Source organism: Mobula hypostoma, chromosome 2 (genome assembly GCF_963921235.1).
Source record: "Mobula hypostoma chromosome 2, sMobHyp1.1, whole genome shotgun sequence".
NCBI classification, from domain to species: domain Eukaryota; kingdom Metazoa; phylum Chordata; class Chondrichthyes; order Myliobatiformes; family Myliobatidae; genus Mobula; species Mobula hypostoma.
Genome location: NC_086098.1, coordinates 156,991,140 through 157,013,619, shown reverse-complemented (window position 1 = coordinate 157,013,619; position 22,480 = coordinate 156,991,140). Strand labels below are relative to the sequence as shown.

General features: G+C 38.5%; 1 protein-coding gene across 1 annotated transcript in view; it reads left to right on the top strand.

Annotated features, from left to right (window-relative positions):
* Positions 1-21,623, top strand: part of top3b (DNA topoisomerase III beta) — an 80,659-nt gene extending 59,036 nt beyond the window's left edge. Inside the window, exons 15-17 of the mRNA XM_063040916.1 lie at positions 69-169; positions 7,031-7,232; positions 18,628-21,623. Of these exons, the coding sequence (XP_062896986.1) occupies positions 69-169; positions 7,031-7,232; positions 18,628-19,115 (791 nt within the window). The 3' untranslated portion in view covers positions 19,116-21,623. The remainder of the gene's footprint in view (positions 1-68; positions 170-7,030; positions 7,233-18,627) is intronic.
* Positions 21,624-22,480: the final 857 nt, after the last annotated feature.

Sequence of the window (22,480 nt, the reverse complement as noted above, 5' to 3'; positions counted from 1 at the left end):
TGAAGGAATCATGGTGGCTTGTCTCCTCTCTGGCTGTTTTGCTCAGTTTGCACTTGATCTCTCTACAGGTATGGATGAATTAATGGAGGTGTCATTTTCTCCCATTGCTGAAACAGGGAAGCCTCTGTCCCGTTGTGGCAAGTGCCATCGATTCATGAAGTACATTCAGGTTGGTAAAAGGAATGTGAAACTGTAGGGTGCAGAGTTAATTGTTTCGTTTTTAATAATCACATTAATAATTTCTTGCGAATGCATTGGTTCCATTGAGAATGCCATATGTTTGCTGTCCAAATTAACACAGGACATCTTTAGGAATTCTGAAATTATGTCAAGCTGCTGTAAGGCAGGGGTTCCCAACCTTTTTTGTGCCGTGGACCCCTACCATGAACCGAGGGGTCCATGGACCCCAAGTTGGGAATCAGAATCAAAATCAGGTTTATTATCACCGGCATGTGACATGAAATTTGTTAACATAGCAGCAGCAGTTCAATGCAATACATAATATAGAAGAAAAAAAACTAATAATAATAATAAATAAATTACAGTGTACGTATACTGAATAGATTAAAAATCGTGCAAAAAACATAAATACTATATATTAAAAAGGTGAGGTAGTGTCCAAGGGTTCAATGTCCATTTTGGAATTGGATGGCAGAGGGAAAGAAGCTGTTCCTGAATCGCTGAGTGTGCGCCTTCAGGCTTCTGTACCTCCTATCTAATGGTAACAGTGAGAAAAGAGCATGCCCTGGGTGCTGGAGGTCCTTAATAATGGATGCTGCCTTTCTGAGACACCCGCTCCTTGAAGATATCCTGGGTACTTTGTAGGTTAGTACCCAAGATGGAGCTGTCTAAATTTACAACCCTCTGCGGTTTCTTTCGATCCTGTGCAGTAGCTCCCCCCACCCGTACCAGAAAGTGACGCAGCCTGTCAGAATGCTCTCCACAATATCTATAGACGTGTTTGAGTGTATCTGTTGACGTACCAAACCTCTTCAAGCTCCTAATGAAGTGTAGCCACTGTCTTGCCTTCTTTATAATCACATCGATATGTTGGGACCAGGTTAGATCCTCAGAGATCTTGACACCCAGGAACTTGAAACTGCTTACTCTCTCCACTTCTGATCCCTCTATGAGGATTGGTATGTGTTCCTTCGTCTTGCCCTTCCAGAAGGCCACAATCAGCTCCGTGACACCACTCCACTAGTTGGCATATCTCACTACTGTATGCTGTCTCATCACCACCTGAAATTCTACCTACAATGGTTGTATCGTCAGCAAATTTATAGATGGTATTTGAGGTATGCCTAGCCACACAGTCATGTGTATATAGAGAGTAGAGCAGTGGGCTAAGCACACACCCTTGGGGTATGCCAATGTTGATCGTCAGCAAGGAGGATATGTTATCACCAATCTACATAGACTGTGGTCTTCTGGTTAGGAAGTCGAGGATCAATTGAAAGAGGATGGAGGTCTTGCTTTGCCTAATTTTAGAATGTATTATTGGGCTGTTAATCTGCGATATGTCTTTTTGGTTATACTGGGTTGATAAGAGTGATCGGCCAATTTGGGTAGACCTGGAACTGAAAGTTGTAAAACAGTTTTATTTAACCTCGTTATTGGGAGCTCCTTTACCTATGCAATTAGGTAAAGTTGTTAATTTAAACCTATATCCTGTGATTAAGTATCCTTTACAAATTTGGCTCCAGTTCCGCAATTTTTTTAATCTTAAAAAATTTAAACTTTGTAGTTTAATTTACCGAAATTACTTTTTTAAGCCTTCTTTGAGTGATCCAATTTTTTTACTTTGGAAAAATAAAGGTATTAATTCTTCTTTGGATTCATTTAAAGAAGATAGATTGATGTCCTTTGAACAATTAATTGATAAATGTTCTCTTTCATACTCTCACTTTCTGCAATACCTTCAAGTTAGATATTTTTTACAAAAATATTTAAGTAATTTCCCTTACATATCGGAGGCTGACCTGTTAGATGCTATTATAGAAACATAGAAAATAAGTGCAGGAGTAGGCCATTCGGCCCTTCGAGCCTGCACCACCATTTATTATGATCATTGCTGATCATCCAACTCAGAACCCTGCACCAGCCTTCCCTCCATACCCCCTGATCCCCGTAGCCACAAGGGCCATATCTAACTCCCTCTTAAATATAGCCAATGAACCGGCCTCAACTGTTTCCTGTGGCAGAGAATTCCACAGATTCACTACTCTCTGTGTGAAGAAGTTTTTCCTAATCTCAGTCCTAAAAGGCTTCCCCTTTATCCTCAAACTGTGACCCCTCGTTCTGGACTTCCCCAACATCGGGAACAATCTTCCTGCATCTAGCCTGTCCAATCCCTTTAGGATTTTATACGTTTCAATCAGATCCCCTCTCAATCTTCTAAATTCCAACGAGTACAAGCCTAGTTCATCCAGTCTTTCTTCATATGAAAGTTCTGCCATCCCAGGAATCAATCTGGTGAACCTTCTTTGTACTCCCTCTATGGCAAGGATGTCTTTCCTCAGATTAGGGGACCAAAACTGCACACAATACTCCAGGTGTGGTCTCACCAAGACCTTGTACAACTGCAGTAGTACCTCCCTGCTCCTGTACTCGAATCCTCTCGCTATAAATGCCAGCATACCATTCGCCTTTTTCACCGCCTGCTGTACCTGCATGCCCACTTTCAATGACTGGTGTATAATGACACCCAGGTCTCATTGCACTTCCCCTTTTCCTAATCGGCCACAATTCAGGTAATAATCTGTTTTCCTATTTTTGCCACCAAAGTGGATAACTTCACATTTATCCACATTAAATTGCATCTGCCATGAATTTGCCCACTCACCCAACCTATCCAAGTCACCCTGCATCCTCTTAGCATCCTCCTCACAGCTAACACAGCTTCGTGTCATCCGCAAACTTGGAGATGCTGCATTTAATTCCCTCATCCAAGTCATTAATATATATTGTAAACAACTGGGGTCCCAGCACTAAGCCCCACTAGTCACTGCCTGCCATTCTGAAAAGGTCCCGTTTATTCCCACTCTTTGCTTCCTGTCTGCTAACCAATTCTCTATCCACATCAATACCTTACCCCCAATACCGTGTGCTTTAAGTTTGCACACTAATCTCCTGTGTGGGACCTTGTCAAAAGCCTTTTGAAAATCCAAATATACCACATCCACTGGTTCTCCCCTATCCACTCTACTAGTTACATCCTCAAAAAATTCTATGAGATTTGTCAGACATGATTTTCCTTTCACAAATCCATGCTGACTTTGTCCGATGATTTCACCGCTTTCCAAATGTGCTGTTATCACATCTTTGATAACTGACTCCAGCAGTTTCCCCACCACCGACGTTAGGCTAACCGGTCTACAATTCCCCGGTTTCTCTCTCCCTCCTTTTTTAAAAAGTGGGATTACATTAGCCACCCTCCAATCCTCAGGAACTAGTCCAGAATCTAACGAGTTTTGAAAAATTATCACTAGTGCAGCCACTATTTCTTGGGCTACTTCCTTAAGCACTCTGGGATGCAGACCATCTGGCCCTGGGGATTTATCTGCCTTTAATCCCTTCAATTTACCTAACACCCCTTCCCTACTAACATGTATTTCGCTCAGTTCCTCCATCTCACTGTCCCCTACTATTTCTGGAAGATTGTTTATGTCCTCCTTAGTGATGACAGAACCAAAGTAATTATTCAATTGGTCTGCCATGTCCTTGCTCCCCATAATCAATTCACCTGTTTCTGTCCGTAAGGGACCTACATTTGTCTTTACCAGTCTTTTCCTTTTTACATATCTATAAAAGCTTTTACAGTCAGTTTTTATGTTCCCTGCCAGTTTTCTCTCATAATCTTTTTTCCCCTTCCTAATTAAGCCCTTTGTCCTCCTCTGCTGAAATCTGAATTTCTCCCAGTCCTCAGGTGAGCCACTTTTTCTGGCTAATTTGTATGCTTCTTCTTTGGAATTGATATTATCCCTAATTTCTCTTGTCAGCCACGGGTGCACTACCTTCCTTGATTTATTCTTTTGCCAAACTGGGATGAACAATTGTTGTAGTTCATCCATGCAATCTTTTAATGCTTGCCATTGCATATCCACCGTCAATCCTTTAAGTGTCATTTGCCAGTCTATCTTAGCTAATTCATGACTCATACCTTCAAAGTTACCCCTCTTTAAGTTCAGAACCTTATGAGTATGAGTCCTTTGATTAAGGGTTCTATTGGAAGAATTTATAATTTATTATTACAATGGGATAAGCGTCCTTTATCTAAGATTAAACAGGATTGGGAAAAGGAACTTAATTTGACTTTTATGATGGAGGATTGGATGCGGATATTGAAGTTGGTTAACTCTTCTTCAATTTGTGCTAGCCATTCATTGATTCAATTTAAAATTGTACATCGTTATCATTTGACAAAGGAGAGACTTTTTAAAATCTTTCCTAATGTTGATAGTCATTGTGATAGATGTAAAACTGAGATAGCTATACTGACACATATGTTTTGGTCTTGTTCTATATTGGAACAGTTCTGGAAGTCGGTTTTCTCAACAGTTTCTAAAGCACTTAAAATTAGTTTACAACCTAATAAAGTAACTGTGGTTTTTGGAATAGTTCCTCAAAGTATTCATGGTATTTCTGTGTCTGGCCAACATGTTATTACATTTGTTACATTGATAGCTAGGAGGGCCATTTTGTTGAAGTGGAAGGATACATCAGCTCCCACCTTGTCACAATGGATCTCTCAAGTGACGCTGTGTCTTAGTTTGGAGAAAATTAGAAGTCGAACCTTTGAACCTTTATTTGATTTTGAGAAAAAATGGGGCTTTATTATTATTATTATTGGGTTCGTTATTATCATTTGAGTTAATTGATACAATTTTTCCACGATCTAATTGTAAATTTTTTTTAGTATATTTTCTTTTCTTGCTGGCGGTTTGATGTTTATTTTTAGAAGCTTTTTGTATGACGCATGACTCCGGGGTTGTACACCTAATGGGTTCTCTTTTTTTTCTCACTTTTCTGCTCAGTAGGGTTTTTTTTGTTATCACAAAATTTTGTTTTCAGTCTTTAAGATAATGTTTTTTTTGAGGCATCGTAAGTGTTGTTACTTCGATGTACTCATGTTATTTTTCCTATATATACAATAAAAAGATTTGAAAAGAAAGAAAGAAGAAGTCGAGGATCCAATTGCAGAGTATTGTAGAGGGACCCCCTGCTTTTAATGTTACTGCAGGACATTCAAAAGCATTGAAAAGATCTGAGAACTTTGACATACATTGGAAGTTGGAGGATAAGATCAATTAATTAATTTGAAATCCAGCTGCTCTTTTTAACAACAAAATCAAACACCAAAATAATGTGAACATCAAATTGAAAATATAATGCAGCCTGTCAGATGTTTCTAAATTAAATGTGATACCTCTCACAACAGTTTATAGTACAATTTATATTCATAAGAACAACATATGAAACACTGGAGAAACTCAACGGGCCGGGAAACATCTGTGGAGGGAAATGGGCAGTCAACGTTGTTGTTGCTGTAACTAAGTTACATGAGAAACTGGAGAAGTTATAGATATGAGTTTTCATTCATCATGACTACAGACATTCTCCTGGAGTTCTTCTTGGTAGAGTCACACAAACTCAAAACACACATCACATTTTGATACTCTTAAGATCAATGGCAATGGGAGGTAATTCAATACATTGGTTACTTCAATATTTTGTGTTAACAGTGCTTCCTTTGAATTTGTTTACAATGGTGAACCCATAGTTGTCTTGAGTGAAGCAGGCCATATGTGAATGTTCCATGGTCAACAGTTTTGAAAAAGTGTGTTATTAACTTCAATTTACATTAAGAACTGAAGACTGGTTCTCATTTGAATTCATATTTGATACATTCAAATATCACAACCCCTCAGGACTCATAGCACCAGGTTCAGGAACAGTCAGGCTCAACCGTCAGGCACTTGAACCAAAAGGGATAACTTCATTTGCCCCATTTTTGAAATGCTCCCACAACGAAAGGATTTACTTTCAGGGATTCCATCTCATGTTCTTGATATTTATTGCTTATTTATTTATTCATATTATTTCCTTCTTTTGTATTTGCACAGTTTGCTGTCTTTCACACTCTGGTTGAATGCCCGAGCTTTTCATTGGTCTTTCATTGATTCTGTTATAGTTATTATTCTGTAAATTTATTGAGTATGCCCACAGGAAAATGAATCTCATGATTGTAAATGGTGACAGATATGTGCTTTGATAATAAAACTTGCTTCGAACTTCTGAACTTTAATAACTCCTGAATAATCCTTGATGTATATTTTGGTCGAGATCCTTCATCTGGTTTGCTCCAGTCCTGAATAAGGAAAGAACAGAACAAAGTCAATGTAGGTGAAGGGCAGTGAATGGAAGTACAAGGTTCTGTTCTTGCAGTTACAGATATTGTAGAGTCCACTCTTGCTACAGCTAATGAAAGGGGAATGAACATCTTGTCTTATCACATTATAATTACTGAACATGGAATTTGATTCTAGAGTACAATATAATTACCAGGTAGAAAATATGAGGTCGGAATTCTTTCATTCTATGTACTGGGGAGAAAGTAGGACTCCAGAACAGTTTAACTTTTAATAGATTCTGGGCAGAGAATGGAACTCCCATATTCTAACATTGAGTTTATCAGATATTGAATACAGAATGGTTACTTCCACTGGCTGTGAATGGAAATATAATACTGATGGATCATTGTTCACCGGTCTGTGATTGTGAATTTGAGGATCTTGGTTTGTAGTTACCAGGCTTGTGGATGGAACTCTAATGGTTTAGTTGTTCAGTTACCAGGTCTGGATACACACTCTTCTCAATATACGATTGGTAGGTAGGTGAACTGAACTGTAGGATTCCATTTGTAGTTAGCAGATATTAGTAATCATTGAAGTAAAAAAAAACTATGGCCATTCTGCAGTAGTACTCTAATTCAATAACATACTACTTAAATTTGATTCTCACCTTTCAGGCCAAACCAAGCCGGATGCATTGTTCCCATTGTGACGATACCTACAGCTTACCCCAGAATGGAACTATCAAACTGTATAAGGAACTCCGCTGTCCACTAGATGAGTTTGAACTGGTTCTCTGGTCTTCTGGTTCCAGAGGAAAGAGCTACCCTCTGTGTCCATATTGCTACAACCACCCACCATTCCGTGATATGAGGAAAGGTAAGATGTTTGTCAACATCGTTGCTGACTGAGTTCACCTTGTTTGTGAATCTGCTGTAAATAGGATGCAAATAAGCAAGGAGAGTTGGTATTGATATATTTCCAATTTACATTTTTCCTTAAGCATGCTGTTTGCTAGGAGGGTTCTATAAATGTCACTGGTTCGCACTGGTTCTTAATGGGTGATTCAAAATAAAGCAGTGACCAGTGATATGGGCTGTTCAGTTGTGTAAGTTTTATGATATTTCCCCAATTTGAGTAATCAGATAGAAAATTAATCCCATTCAAGAACAAGGTAGCTGAAGCCTGATGGCTTTAAGCACAGACTAGATTCCAGAGACGACCTAATCTGTTTTACTCCATGGTCACACTACACCAAAGTATATGATGAGGATGGCACATCCACCCTTATGAAAATTAGACCAACAGTAGAAAGCCTGAAAACTCATAATGCCCTAGTACAAAAAGGTGGATTCTTGACCTCACAATTTACCTTGTTAATGACTTTGTGCCTTGTTGCCTACCTACACTTCCTCTGTAACTGTAACTCTTTATTATGCACTCTGTTATATTACATTGAACTACGTCGATGCACTGTTGTAATGAATTAACCCGTATGAACAATATGCAAGACAAAATTTTCACTCTACATTGGTACATATGACAATAATAAGCCAATTTACCGATTTTCCTGCTTGAATCCAAAGAGTGGAGCAGGAGCTTGCTGCAGTTCCCCAGCATTTACATTCATTACTGTGCTCTTGAACTCTACACTAGCTGAGCCATAATCCAGAATCATAAACACATTCATTTGAAAGGCAGTTATATAACAACAAGGAAGAAGTTGTTTTTTCCCTAGTTTTTGTTTTAATTATTTATTTCATTCCTAACATTTTTAACTGTTTCTGAAGGACATTCAAAAGCATTAAAAAGACCTAAGAGCTTTGACATGCGTCAAAAGCTGAAGGCTTGACAATGCTGTCCATGAAAGGATTTTTAAAGTTCAAAGTAAATTTATTATCAAAGTACACGTCACCCTATACTGCCCTGAGATTACTTTTCTTTCAGTAAAACAGAGAAATATAACAGAATCAATAAAAAACTATACACAAATACTGGCAAATAACCAATGTGCAAAAGATGATAAATTATGCAAATACAGAAAGAAAAACAATATTAAGTCAATAAGTAAACAATACTGAGGACATGAGTTGTAGAGTCCTTTAAAGTGAGTCCACAGGTTGTGGGATCAGTTCAGTGTTGAGGTGAGTGAAGTCAGCCATTTTGATTCAGGAGACTGATGATTGAGGGGTAATAATTGTTCCTGAATCTGGTTGTGTGGGACCTAAGGTTCCTGTACCACCAACAGTGAGAAGCGAGCATGGACTGGATGTTGGGGGTCCATAATGTTGGATGCTGCTTTCCTTCAACAGCTCCCCTTGTAGATGTTTTCAATGGTAGGGAGGGTTAGACTCTATCCACTACTTCTGTAGGCTTTTCTGTTCAAGGGCATTGGTGTATCCATATCAGGCTGCGATGCAATCAGTTAATATACTTTCTACCACACATCTGTAGAAGTTTATGAAAGTTTTAGATGACATGTCAAATCTTAGTAAACTTCTAAGAAAGTAGAGGCGCTGCTGTGCCTTCTTTGGAATGGCACTTGTGTGCTGACTGAGGACAGATGGTCTGAAATTATAACACCAATGAATTTAAAGTTATTGACCCTGTCCACCTCTGATCCCCAATGATGACTGGCTCTTGAACCTCTGGTTTCCTCCTCCTGTAGTCAATAATCGGTACTTTGGTTTTGCTGACCTTGGGTGAGAGGTTGTTATTGTGGTACCATTCAACCAGATTTTCAATCTATCTGCTGATTCGTCACCACCTTTGATTTAGCCAACAATGGCGTTGTTGGCAAACTTAACTATGGCATTGGAGCTATACTTAGCCTCACAGTCATAACTGTAAAAGTGAGTAGAGCACGGGGCTAAGCATACAGCCTTGTGGTGGATGTGTGGTGAAGGTGATTGTGAAGGAGATATTGTCAATCTGAACTGACTGGGGTCTGCAAGTGAGGAGATTGAGGATTCAGTTGCACAAAGAAGTATTGAGCTTAAGGTCTTGGAACTTATTGTTTAGTTTTGAGGGGATAATAGTGTTGAATGTAGAGCTGTAGTCAATAAAGAACATTCAAATATGTGCATTTTTACTATCCAGGTATTCCAGAGCAAAGTGAAGAGCCAATAAAATAGGTTTCTACTGTTGACCTGTTGTGACTGTAGGCAAATTGGAGTGGATCAAAGTCACTCCTCAGGCAGAAGTTGATATGTTGCATGAACAACCTCTCAAAGTACTTCATCACAGTGGATGTAAGTGGGACTGGATGATGGTCGTTGAGGCAGGTTACCATGTTCATCTTGGGTACTGGTAGGATTGAAGCCTGCCTGAAGTAGGTGGGGACCTCAGAATGCAGAAGCAAGAGTTGTCGGGAGCTTTGGGAGTTCATGAAGATGCCTATGTGTTCTGTTGGTCAAAGCAAGCATAAAAGGCATGGAGCTCATCTGGGAGTGAAACCTTGTTATCGCATATGTCGCTTGGTTTTACTTTGTAGGAGATGATAGCATTCAAACCCTGCCACAGCTCTTGAGTATCCTTCCTTTCTTTCTTTTTAAATCTTTTTATTAATTTTTCAAAATTACAAACTCAATAACAAAGTTGGTACAAAGAGATTGGAAAAATGTTCATCAACATATATAAAATGAATTTTAAGTAACATAGATATAAAAGACTTCCAAAATCATAATGAGATTAAACATTAAAAAAGAAATAAAAAGAAAAAAAATATATAAACAAAAAAAAACCCCAAAAGAAAAAAAAACCCCAAGAAAAAAAAACAAAACAGGGCTAGACCAACAGCTTATATCGGACATGTTCGATAATGTCGTTAACTCCGCTCCTCTCCTCATATAATTTAAGTTTAGAAAAAAGATTTGGAAAGGTCAGATTACATCATATGAAAATGTTGCATAAAAGGTTTCCAAGTTTCTTCAAATTTAACCAAAGGGTCAAAAATATCACTTCTAATTTTTTCTAAATTTAAACTTAATATGGTTTGAGAAAACCATTGGAATGTAGTTGGAGGATTAGTTTCCTTCCAGTTCAACAAAATAGATCTTCTCACCATTAAAGTAACAAAAGCTATCATTCAACAGGCTGAAGAAGACAAAGATATATGTTCTACCATTGGCAATCCAAAGATTGCCGTAATAGGATGGGGTTTTAAATTAAAGCATAGAACTGTTGAAATAATATCAAAAATGTCCTTCCAATATTTTTCTAAAAGAGGACAGGACCAAAACATATGAATTAAAGAAGCCACTTCAGAGTGACATCTATCACAAGTAGGGTTTATATGGGAATAAAAATGAACTAGTTTATCTTTGGACATATGAGCTCTGTGTACTACTTTAAATTGTATTAAAGTATGTTTAGCACATATAGAAGAAGTACTAACTAATTGAAAAATTTTATCCCATTTCTCTGTAGGTAGGGAAAGTTGAAGTTCCCTTTCCCATTCATTTTTAATTTTGTCAGATATATCTGGCTGTAATTTCATAATTATATCATAAATTATTGCTATTAATCCCTTCTGCAAAGGATTAAAGCCTAAAATTTTATCAAGAGTGCCAGAAGGATTGGAAGTCGGAAAGGTAGGCAACGTAATATTTAAAAAATTTCTTATTTGTAAGTATCTAAAAAAATGAGATCTAGGCAAATCAAATTTCTCAGATAACTGCTCAAAAGACATAAAGCAGTTATCCAAAAATAAATGGCGAAAACATATTATGCCTTTCGTTTTCCATATCAAAAAGGCTTGGTCTATTACCGAAAGTTGGAAAAAAAAATTAGATATAATAGGACTTGATAACATAAATTCATTCAGGCCAAAAAATTTACGAAATTGAAACCATATTCACAATGTATGTTTAACTATAGGGTTGAAAATTTGTTTATTCAATTTAGATAGTGCAAAAGGCAATTAAGTTCCTAAAATGGAGGCTAAAGAAAACCCTTGTACAGAATGGCCTTCAAGGTTTACCCAATGTGGGCTTGGAGTTATATTCCAATCTTGTGTCCAAAATATTAAGTATCGGATATTAATTGCCCAGTAGTAAAATCTTAGGACAGGCAATGCCAAACCACCTTCTTTCTTAGATTTCTGTAAGTATTTTTTACTTAATCTGGGATTTCTATTTTGCCATATATAAGAAGAAATTTTAGAGTCAATAATATCAAAAAAAGATTTAGGAATAAAAATCGGTCTCGCTTGAAATAAATATAAAAATTTGGGTAAAATAATCATTTAAAAGCATTAATACGGCCAATCAATGATAGAGACAAAGGGGACCATTTAGTAGTCAGTTGTTTAACCTGATTAATTAATGGTAAAAGGTTGAAATTGAATAGATCCTTATGTCTCTTAGTAATTTTAACTCCCAAATAAGTAAAATAATCAGTAATCAATCTAAATGGAGAATTTCTATAAATAGGAACCTGCATATTTAATGGAAGGAGTTCACTCTTACTTAGTCCTGACGAAGGGTCTCGGCCTGAAACGTCGACTGCGCCTCTTCCTATAGATGCTGCTTGGCCTGCTGCGTTCACCAGCAACTTTGATGTATGTTGCTTGAATTTCCAGCATCTGCAGAATTCCTGTTGTTCACTCTTACTTAGGTTCAGTTTATAACCAGAAAAGCTACTAAACTGAGCAAGCAAAGTTAATACTGCCGGAATAGATTTTCCTGGGTTGGAAATATATAATAGTAGATCATCTGCATATAGTGATAATTTATGAGTCTCATTTCCACAAGTAATACCAAATATATTAGGGGAGTCACGAATGGCAATAGCTAGCGGTTCCAAGGCAATATCAAATAGTAATGGACTAAGAGGGCAACCCTGCCTAGTACCACGGAATAAATGAAAAAAAGGGGATCTTTGGTTGTTAGTAAATACCGAGGCCAAAGGGGTAAAATATATCAGTTTAATCCAGGAAATGAATATCGGACTAAAAGTGAGTTTCTCAAGGGTATTAAATAAATATACCCATTCAACTCTATCAAAAGCTTTTTCAGCATCCAGTGAAACGACACATTCTGGAATTTTGGGTGAAGGCATATAAACGATATTCATTAATCTCCTAATATTAAAAAAAGAGTAACCATTTTTAATAAATCCAGTTTGATCAGCAGAAATAATTTGGGGTAATACATTCTCCAATCTCATTGCCAATATTTTAGAAAAAATCTTAGAATCAACATTCAGCAGAGATATAGGCCTATAAGATGCACATTCAGTAGGATCCTTATCTTTTTTAAGAATTAGGGAAATAGAAGCTCGATAGAAAGATTGTGGTAATTTACCTATTGAAATTGTATCCCTAAAAACGCTACATAGCCAAGGAGTTAGTGTAGTTGAGAAAAATTTTTTAAATTCTACTGTAAATCCATCTGGACCAGGTGCTTTACCTGAATTCATTGAAAAAATAGCATTCTTTATTTCCTCTACAGTAATAGGTACATCTAGTTTTGAACGTTCATTAGATGATAACTTTGGAATATTCAATTTCTTAAAAAATTCATACACTATAGTGGAGTCATCAGGAAATTCTGATTGATAAAGTGAGTATAAAATTCTTGAAAGGATTTATTAATCTCGTCATGGTCAACTGTCAAAGTGCCATCTTGTTTACGAATTTTAAGAATCTGTCGTTTAACCGAGGCCGATTCCAATTGATTGGCTAAGAGTTTCCCAGTTTTATCACCATGTATATAAAATTGACTCTTAGTTTTGATTAATTGACTTTAAATTGAAGATGATAATAAAAGGTTATGTTCCATTTGAAGTTCAACTCTCTGTTTATAAAGTTCTTGATTAGGAGCTATGTTGTTCGTCCATCGTTGACGTCGAAGAGGACCTCGACACCATAATGATGGTGTCAGACTAGCGCGTGATTTGGATTTAAGTGAGGGAGAGTTGCGTAGCGTCAGCCTCACTCTCTCTTCCCAATTCCCATCTGGATCCAGTGGCAAGACAGAGTCTAGACGGCTGGAGATGAGACTAGGCGCAGTGGATGACCAGGACGTCTTCTGTGTCTTGTCCTGCTCTACACGTTCCACGACGCTTGCAGAGACCGCCTTCTTGACCATTGGACCTTCCGCTGGTCTCGTCCGCTCAATCCGCCGGTGTCTGTCTTCACATGCTGGGATAGACAACTCCCTATCTCACCGAGGGTTTAAGACCTGTCGGCTACCCTCACCTGGTTTAGCCGGCTTGTCGAAGCTGTTGCCCGGGGTGTGGCCGCTGTCGCATGCAAACAGCTACGGGGAGCCACAGGTGAGAGCTGAGTGCCAGGTGGGGACCAAAGGTGGACTAACCGCCCTGAAAAGGACGCGACATGTTCCCCCACCAGAGGTGCTACCCCTCCCTGACACCCCATATACCCCATATATGAGCTATAGAATATTTCTTATCAACTTCTTTAATCTTGATAACCAGTTTAAGTATTTCCTTATTAGTTCACTTTTTTAGTCCAGCAGTGTATGAAATAATTTGTCCACGAATATATGCTTTAAAAGTATCCCAGAGGATCCCACTGGAAATATCATCCGTGGAATTCGTTGTAAAGAAAAACTTAATCTGTTCATCAATAAACCTAACAAAATCTGAATCTTGAAGCAAAGAGATATTAAATCTCCATTGTCTAGAATTAGTAGATATATCCCTTAAATTGATAAATAATTTCAACGGTGCATGGTCAGAAACAGCAATAGAATCATATTCACAACTCGTAACAAAAGGAATTAATCGAGAGTCAATAAGAAAGTAGTCAATTCTTGAATAATGCTGATGTACATGTGAAAAAAAAGAGAACTCTTTGTCATTTGGATGCAAGAATCTCCAAATTTCTGAGATTCCAGAGTCAATCATAAAAGAGTTAATAAGGGTAGCCGATTTATTCGGAAGTGCTTGATTAAACTTGGATCTATCTATCAAAGGGTTTAAACAACAATTAAAATCACCACCCATAATCAGCATATAGTCATTTAAATTGGGAAGAGATGTGAGGAGATTCTTGAAAAAGTCAGGACAGTCAACATTTGGAGCATAAACGTTGAGCATGGCAACTTTTTTATTAAATAGCAAGCCAGTAATCAATAAAAATCTGCCATTAGAATCTGAAATCGTCTCATAGTGCGTAAATGAAATTGACGAATCTATAAATATAGAAATGCCTTTTACTTTAGCTTGTGAATTTGCATGATACTGTTGGCCCTTCCAGAATCTAAAGAAACATTGATTATCCTCTTTCTGGACATGAGTTTCTTGTACAAAAATAATATGAGCATTCATCCTGTGGAATACTTCAAAAATTTTCTTCCGTTTAACCGAGTGGCTTAAACCATTTGTATTCCAAGAAACTAAATTAATGTCTTATCCATCATAATGAGCTCGAGTATAAAGAATGTAAAGGGTTAACCAGAGTAGAGACTCATGACCCCGGAAGAGGAAAAAAGGTCCAAAGAGGAACCGAAAGTTACGACATTTCAGACATTTTAGTAGTTTCTGGTCAGCCCGTTTAAAAAGAAAAAATGAAAAAGGAATAAAAGGAAAAATACCACCCACCTCCCACAAAACTCCAGAAAAAAGCCAGACAGTGGCCAATGCTAAATCTAAGACTAAACCTACCCCCATCTTTCTGGAGGGCGACCCAACAGAAATATGTTTATCAAGAAAAACACCTCCCTTATGGAAAAAAGTAAAAACTAACTATAACAAGAAAAAAAAATCTAAAAAGATTAAAAGCATTAAAAAGTTCCTTGCTACTCATATTTCAAAGAACATCAAACATTAAATCATATTACTATATTAATTTTTCAAATATAAATGATCGGAAGTGACGTAAGAAACAGCAAGGATTCTGGGGAGAAGAAAAAAAACAATCCCCCATTTTAAAATATAATACTTTAGTAACATTTCAAAAAGAAAACAATCATTAAACTTATAACTAAATAACTACCCAAAGATATTAAGAGTAAGATATACAGGATCACTAACAGAAAAGCCTAATATCGTTTAACTATAAAAGACGAACCTACACTGCCAGATCGAAAAAACGAAGCCTCGAACTAAACAATCGGAGACGAGAGAAAAAACCAAATGATACATTGATTAATCCTCCGTAAAGGGAGGCAGATCATCGAGAAAACTTTGGACTTCCATCGGATTTTTAAACAGACTGCACGAGTTATCCAGCATAATCACTCTCAGACGGGCTGGAAACAGTAGCGCTATTTTATAGCCCCGACGATAAAGTTCTGCCATCTGAGGTTTAAAGGCCATCCGTTTTTTCAGTACGTGTTGGCTGTAGTCTTCAACAATTCTGAACTTGAAATCTTGAAATTCGATCATACCTTTCTTCCGAGCAGCTCGGATAACTCGTTCCTTCTCGTGGACATAATGAAACCGAATAATGATCGGTCTCGGTTTAGCCGATTTCTCCGGATTAAAACGGAATGAGCGATGAGCATGATCTAATATCGGTGGTTCTTCCAATGTATCAGAGCCAAACACATCCATTAGCAATTTAGAAAAATATTTAGTTGGATCTCCCTTCTCCACATCCTCAGGGAAACCAATTAAGTGCAAATTCTGTCGTCGGGAACGATTTTCAAGATCGATAGTCTTAGCTTGATAGCGTTCCAATTGCTGAGTTACCGAAGTTAAACTTTTCTCGAGCGCTTCAATTCTTTTATCTCTTTTACGACCATCTTCGTCTAACTCCGAAATCCTGACTTGATGTTGGTCGATTTCAGGTCTGAATGTTCTTGATTCTTCTTTCCTCAAATTCAACGCTTCTTCAATTGCGGTGAGTCTTCGATTAACTGTATCTTCTAAAAGTTTCTTCATTTGTTCCATAGTTACCGGAGTATCCTTCAAAGTTCCAGGGTCACCATTTTTTTTTCCGTTCCCGGCGGAACCTTTCCCTTCTTTGGCTTCTCGTGCTCTGGTATTCATTTTCAATAAGTAAAAGTCATAGTTCAATAATATAGATCATTTAGTGTAGGTATAGGTAAGGTAAGTAAGAGTGGTTGAATATCCTTCCATGATTCAGTCTTTGTCTAGAATTGCCACTTCGCATGGGAAATGGCTTTCACGAGGTCATTCTGGAAGAGTTTACAGGATGGGTTTGTTCTGTCCCATCCACATGACCTGATTCATGACACTGCCTCACCACTTGGTTCCTAACTGGTCTAAGGAATGTGGATCTGGTTTGGTCCACAGCAATACCTGGGCAGTGTTTTATCCATAACTCTCCAGGATCACTTGCTTGTCAAAGGACTACTAGTCAATACATTGGAATTTAGAAGTTTTAGAGCACGGAGATTTTTATTGGCAGATAAGTACAGCTAAAAATTGAAAATGCAAGAGCCTATAAATTTAAGAAAAACAAAACAGGTAAAGAAAAGAAAAACCAGGAAGTTATTACTAATGATGAGCACAGGCTTTGAATTGTGGGTAGAAAGGAAGATTGAAGGGGATAAAAAAGCTGGGTGAATTCTATACTTAAACTGTGAAGTATCATTTCAAATGGGTTAATATTATGAATATTTTTCAGACATTGTGATAATTTCATTTCATTGACATTGGGAGTTTGATTTCTTTTCATTCTTTGCCTCCCTCTTTTTTCCCAAGAATCCACGTTTATTTTTAGTGTCCGCTGATGGTTGTGGTGATGGTTCTCCTTTAGCTCTTGTGTTCTGTTAACTGCTTCATGCAGTATAGACACAAGAAAAAGGTGATCAAACATATCTAATCTGTTGTTTTAACTTGGTGGCACTGATGGCAGTCATCAGTGATTTCCATGTTGTTCCGTACATTTATATTTGAAGACAATGTGGATAAATCCTGAAACAGAACACTAACATTTTGTAAAATTAATGATTTAAGATGTATGCAAATTCTTCCACTTTCTTAGACATCTTCCTTTGCAGGTAAGAGAAGTAACCTTTATTTTTAGCTCCATAGCCACCATTTTGCAGTAAAGTTCATAAAGGTAAATACCCCGGTCATTTATTTTGCATCATTCTAACTAATAGAGTTTGGAGGCCAGACGTTTAACCCAATCTGCTTCAAAACATCCACCACTGTCCATGTACCAAAGAAAACCAAGGTAACATGCCTGAATGATTGGCATCCTGTTGCACTCCCCTCAAGCATAAGCAAATGCTTTGAGAGGCTGGTCAAGAACTACATCTGCTACATGCTGCCACCCACACTGGACCCTCTACAATTCATCTACCAACACAACCGATCAACAGACATTGCCATAGCCACAGCACTACACACCATCCTCACTCACCTGTAGAAGAGGGATGCTTAGGTTAGAATGGTGTTCTTGGACTACAGTTCAGCATTCAACACCATAATTCCCGTCAGGCTCAGCAAGAACCTTGGCCTACACCTCGCCTTGTGCAGCTGGATCCTGGACTTCCTGTCAGATTGCCAAGAAAACGACCTCTCCCTCAATGTTGAAAAAACAAAGGAGTTGATCGATTACAGGAGGAACGGAGACAGGCTAGCCCCTAATTACATCAATGGGTCTGAAGTTGAGAGGGTGAGTAGTTTCAAGTTCCTCAGTATACGCATCACCAAGGATCTCATCTGGACAATACATACTGCCTACGTGGTGATAAAAGCACAATAGCGCCTCTTTCACCTCAGACGGCTGAAGAAGTCTGGTGCAGGCAGCTCAGCACATCTGTGGATGTGAAATTTCCCCTATTCAGGACATTTACAGCAGCAGGTGCGTAAAAAGGGCCCAGAGGATCACCAGGGACTCCAGCCATCCCAACCACAAACTGTTTCAGCTGCTACTGTCTGGCAAGTGGTATCTCAGCATGAAGGCCAGGACCAACAGGCTCTAGGACAGCTTCTTTCACCAGGCCATCAGATTTATCAAAACACATTGATCTGATTGTATATCTGACTGTACATTGATCTGATTGTGTATCTGACTGTACATTGATCTGATTGTGTATCTGATTGTACATGTATACAAAGCAATTATGTATACAATCTTAGTTTTTCGGCAGTATCTTCCCACATTTCCCCTCTTTTTTGCATGTACATGGCAACTGAGACGCAACATAAAGATTTTTACTCCCTTGAATATAAGAAATAAAATAACTACAAATGCAGTCTTTCAGCAGATTGCTTGTTGCTCCACATAACCAATTATTCTTCTGTTAGTAGTAAGATCAATTGATAGGAACATGACTGAGGTCAGGGAAATTCATCTTGTGACTCATTATTTGTTTCTCTTTCTTAGGAATGGGATGTAACGAATGCACCCATCCGACCTGTCAGCATTCATTGAGCTTGCTGGGGATTGTCCAGTGTGTTGATTGTGACAGTGGTGTGCTGGTCTTCGACCCCACCTCAGGCCCCAAATGGAAGATGGCATGTAACAAATGCAACGTGGTGGTGCACTTCTTTGAAAATGCCCACAGAGTGAAAGTATCATCTGAAACCTGTGACGTGTGCGAAGCAGCAATCGTTGATGTAGATTTCAACAAAGCAAAATCCCCGCTGCCTGGTGAAGCAACACAGCATTCAGGCTGTGTCTTCTGTGATCCAGTGTTTCAAAACCTTGTCGAACTTCAGTATGCCAAAATGAAACACCCAATGCACAGAAGTGGTGGAGGACAGGGACGAAGACGGGGCCGAGGGAGAGGCAGGGGACGTAGAGCTCCAGGCAGGGGCAATCCGAAGAAGCCCAAAGACAAAATGGCTGCTCTAGCTGCTTATTTTGTGTAGGTGTAAGTAAGGGATTTGAATAATGCATGGTTTGCATTTTCATTGCTTTGTTTAGGGAATTTGTTTTCTTCCTGTTTTGCTCTAGCTGAAGATCTGAAATAAAGCCTGAAACCCCAAGGAAATGAGGAAAAGGAAAAGAAAACTCAGAAGAAACTATGGAATCTGCAGGCTGTGCAGCTAGGATTTGGGCACATGACTGTGTCAAACTAAAATAGCTCACCTTCAAAATAAAATAAAATATGTGGTTCATGAGGCCTCCAGATATATACAAATGGTGCTAAATTTATTATTAGTTTAGTTGTGTTGTTCATGCAATATACAGTTTGCCTTGTCCTAGAAATGTTTAAAGTTGTGCTTCACATGTGTTGAGTAATTTCTCTGATTGCTGAGCTGGCAAATGTATGACATGATACAGCTTTGAGAAAATCAGCATTCAGTACTGATCTCAGCCATGGTAGGAATGGCAGTAGAAAACTTTTTTTCGTGTTCTTAGTTAGGTACAGATCAAGGGGAACTGACTGAGCACTTTTTACTCTAAAGAGCACAGTATACATGCAAGCCCATAAAATGAGAACAAGTCCTTCAAAAAGGAGATCCAATATCCCTGCTCATGAATTGAGAATTATCAGTGCAATAATTTAAGCCTTGGATTTTTGTTGTTGAAATGTGTTGAAGTTGACAGGTTAAGTCTTCACAAAGTTCAGGAAGTAAGCATTTGGGGATGAAACATGCAGTGAAAACAACGTGAAACAAGAAACTAATCCCTTACTCACTCTTCCTTCAGTTAGTCCTGACGAAGGGTCTTGGCCTGAAACGTCGACTGCGCTTCTTCCTATAGATGCTGCCTGGCCTGCTGCGTTCACCAGCAACTTTGATGTATGTTGCTTGAATTTCCAGCATCTGCAGAATTCCTGTTGTTTGCGTGAAACAAGTATGTCATGTTCAACTGGCACAATGAATATTTGTCCAGGAGCATTTCCATTGCATTATTTATAATGTCTGACCACTCTGAACAAGAGTGATAGTTTCATACAAAACAGAACCAGGTCCTTTGGCTCATCACATCCTTACTATTTGTTGTAATTATCTATACTAATCACATTTGCCCATATTAAGTCCATACCCTGCTATGCCAAATGCAGCTTACAAATTGTGATTACATCTGCCTCCACCATCTTATCTGGCAGCATGTCCCAGATAGCGACCAATCTGGTGAAACACTGTCCCCTCAGATCCCTTGTAAACCTACTCCTATTTGCCTTAAACCTATGTCCTCTTGTTTTAGACACTCCTCCCCCAACCCCAATAGGAAATTTATTCTTTCTATATCAAGCTTTTAAATACCCCTATCAGGTCACCACTCAGACTCCTTACATCCTGGTGAACTTCCTCTGTACCTTCTTCAGCACAACTACATCCTTTAATCAACTCACGGGCTGAACACATGTTGTGACAAATACAAAATGCTGGAGGAACTCAGCAGGTCAGGCAGCATCTATGGAAAGAAATAAACAGTCAAAGCTTCTGGTCAAAGTGTCTTTGCCTGAAACGTGGACTGTTTATTCCTTTCCATAGATGCTGCCTGACCTGCTGAGTTCCGCCAGAATTTTGTGTATGTTTCTCTGGACTTTCAGCATCTGCAAAATATCTGGTGTTTAGAACTCATAGCTGAGTGACTTTAATGGGAGTATAATGGAGGCCTTTGCAGAGTTCATTTTCCCCCAGTAACAGAAGATAAATTTCTCACCCAAATGTTCTTATGAATGTTAACACACTTATTGTTCTGGTACTTCTGAACTTATCAAGTATTCAACTTGCACAGTTTCTCCCAGTAATTGTTTAACACTCTGTGGGTGATGATGGGTAGTTGTCCTTGATTTTACCTGTTCTCAGGGAGATACTTCAAGGAGAGATTCATGAGAAGAAACCTCTTCTTCATCCAGAGTATAGTCAATCTCTGAGATTCTCTGCCTCAAGGGGCTGGTGAGGCTGAGTTATTGGCTATATTCAAGGCAGGAATTGATAGACATTTCAAAATTAGAGAAATTAAGGCAATGTAGAGTTAGTGCAGGAAAGTGCCACCGAGTTAAAAGATGAACCGTGATCTTATTGAATGACAAAGCATGCTTGAGGGCATAAACAGCACTTCTATTTCTTATGTGTTGGTATTCTGATTTTAAAAAAACACACACACAAAGTTTCTGTGTTTATGTACTGTGGGTTTACCAGCCAGAATAGTAAAAGCTGCCTGCACTTCTCAGTATCACTGTCTAAGAAACATGGAAAGCAATTTTAAAGAATATTATTTTCTCTGTATCAATAAGATAGCTTGAAATAAGCAACAACTAAAGTATATCTTAATTCTAGAGAAGATGGGATCTACAGAGGAAATATACAAGGCTGCAAAATCTGATGTGTGTTGTAAGAACACTAGTTACTATGCATATATATGTTTTGGCACACACTAAAGATTCTTATCCCTTTTAAAAATTGAGTAAATAAATCATCATTTCTGATATTTTTATTTTCTGAATCTTCTTAATTATTATTCTATTTCCTGGTTTTTCCTATGGTCTGAATTAATTATATCTGTTCTGTCTTTTAGCTAGTAGGGTAAGGTGTGAGGTTTACAACAATTACTCCCGTTTCTTAAGATGGTTTAGACAATAGACAATAGGTGCAGGAGTAGGCCATTCGGCCCTTCAAGCCAGCACCGCCATTCACTGTGATCATGGCTGATCATCCACAGTCAGTATCCAGTTCCTGCCTTATCCCCATAACCTTTGATTCCGCTATCTTTAAGAGCTCTATCCATCTCTTTCTTGAAAGCATCCAGAGACTTGGCCTCCATAGTCTTCTGGGGCAGAGCATTTCATATATCCACCACTCTCTGGGTGAAAAAATTTTTCCTCAACTCCGTTCTAAATGGCCTACCCCTTATTCTTAAACTGTGGCCTCTGGTTCTGGACTCACCCATCAGTGGGAACATGCTTCCTGCCTCCACCGTGTCCAGTCCCTTAATAATCTTATAGGTTTCAATAAGACCCCCTCTCAGCCTTCTAAATTCCAGAGTATACAAGCCCTGTCACTCCAATCTTTCAACATATGACAGTCCTGCCATCCTGGGAGTTAACCTTGTGAACCTACGCTGCACTCCCTCAATAGCAAGAATGTCCTTCCTCAAATTTGGAGACCGAAACTGCACACAGTACTCCAGGTGTGTTCTCACCAGGGCCCTGTACAGCTGCAGAAGGACCTCTTTGCACCTATACTCAATTCCCCTTGTTATGAAGCCCAGCATGCCATTAGCTTTCTTCACAGCCTGCTGTACTTGCATACTTGCTTTCAGTGACTGATGTACAAGA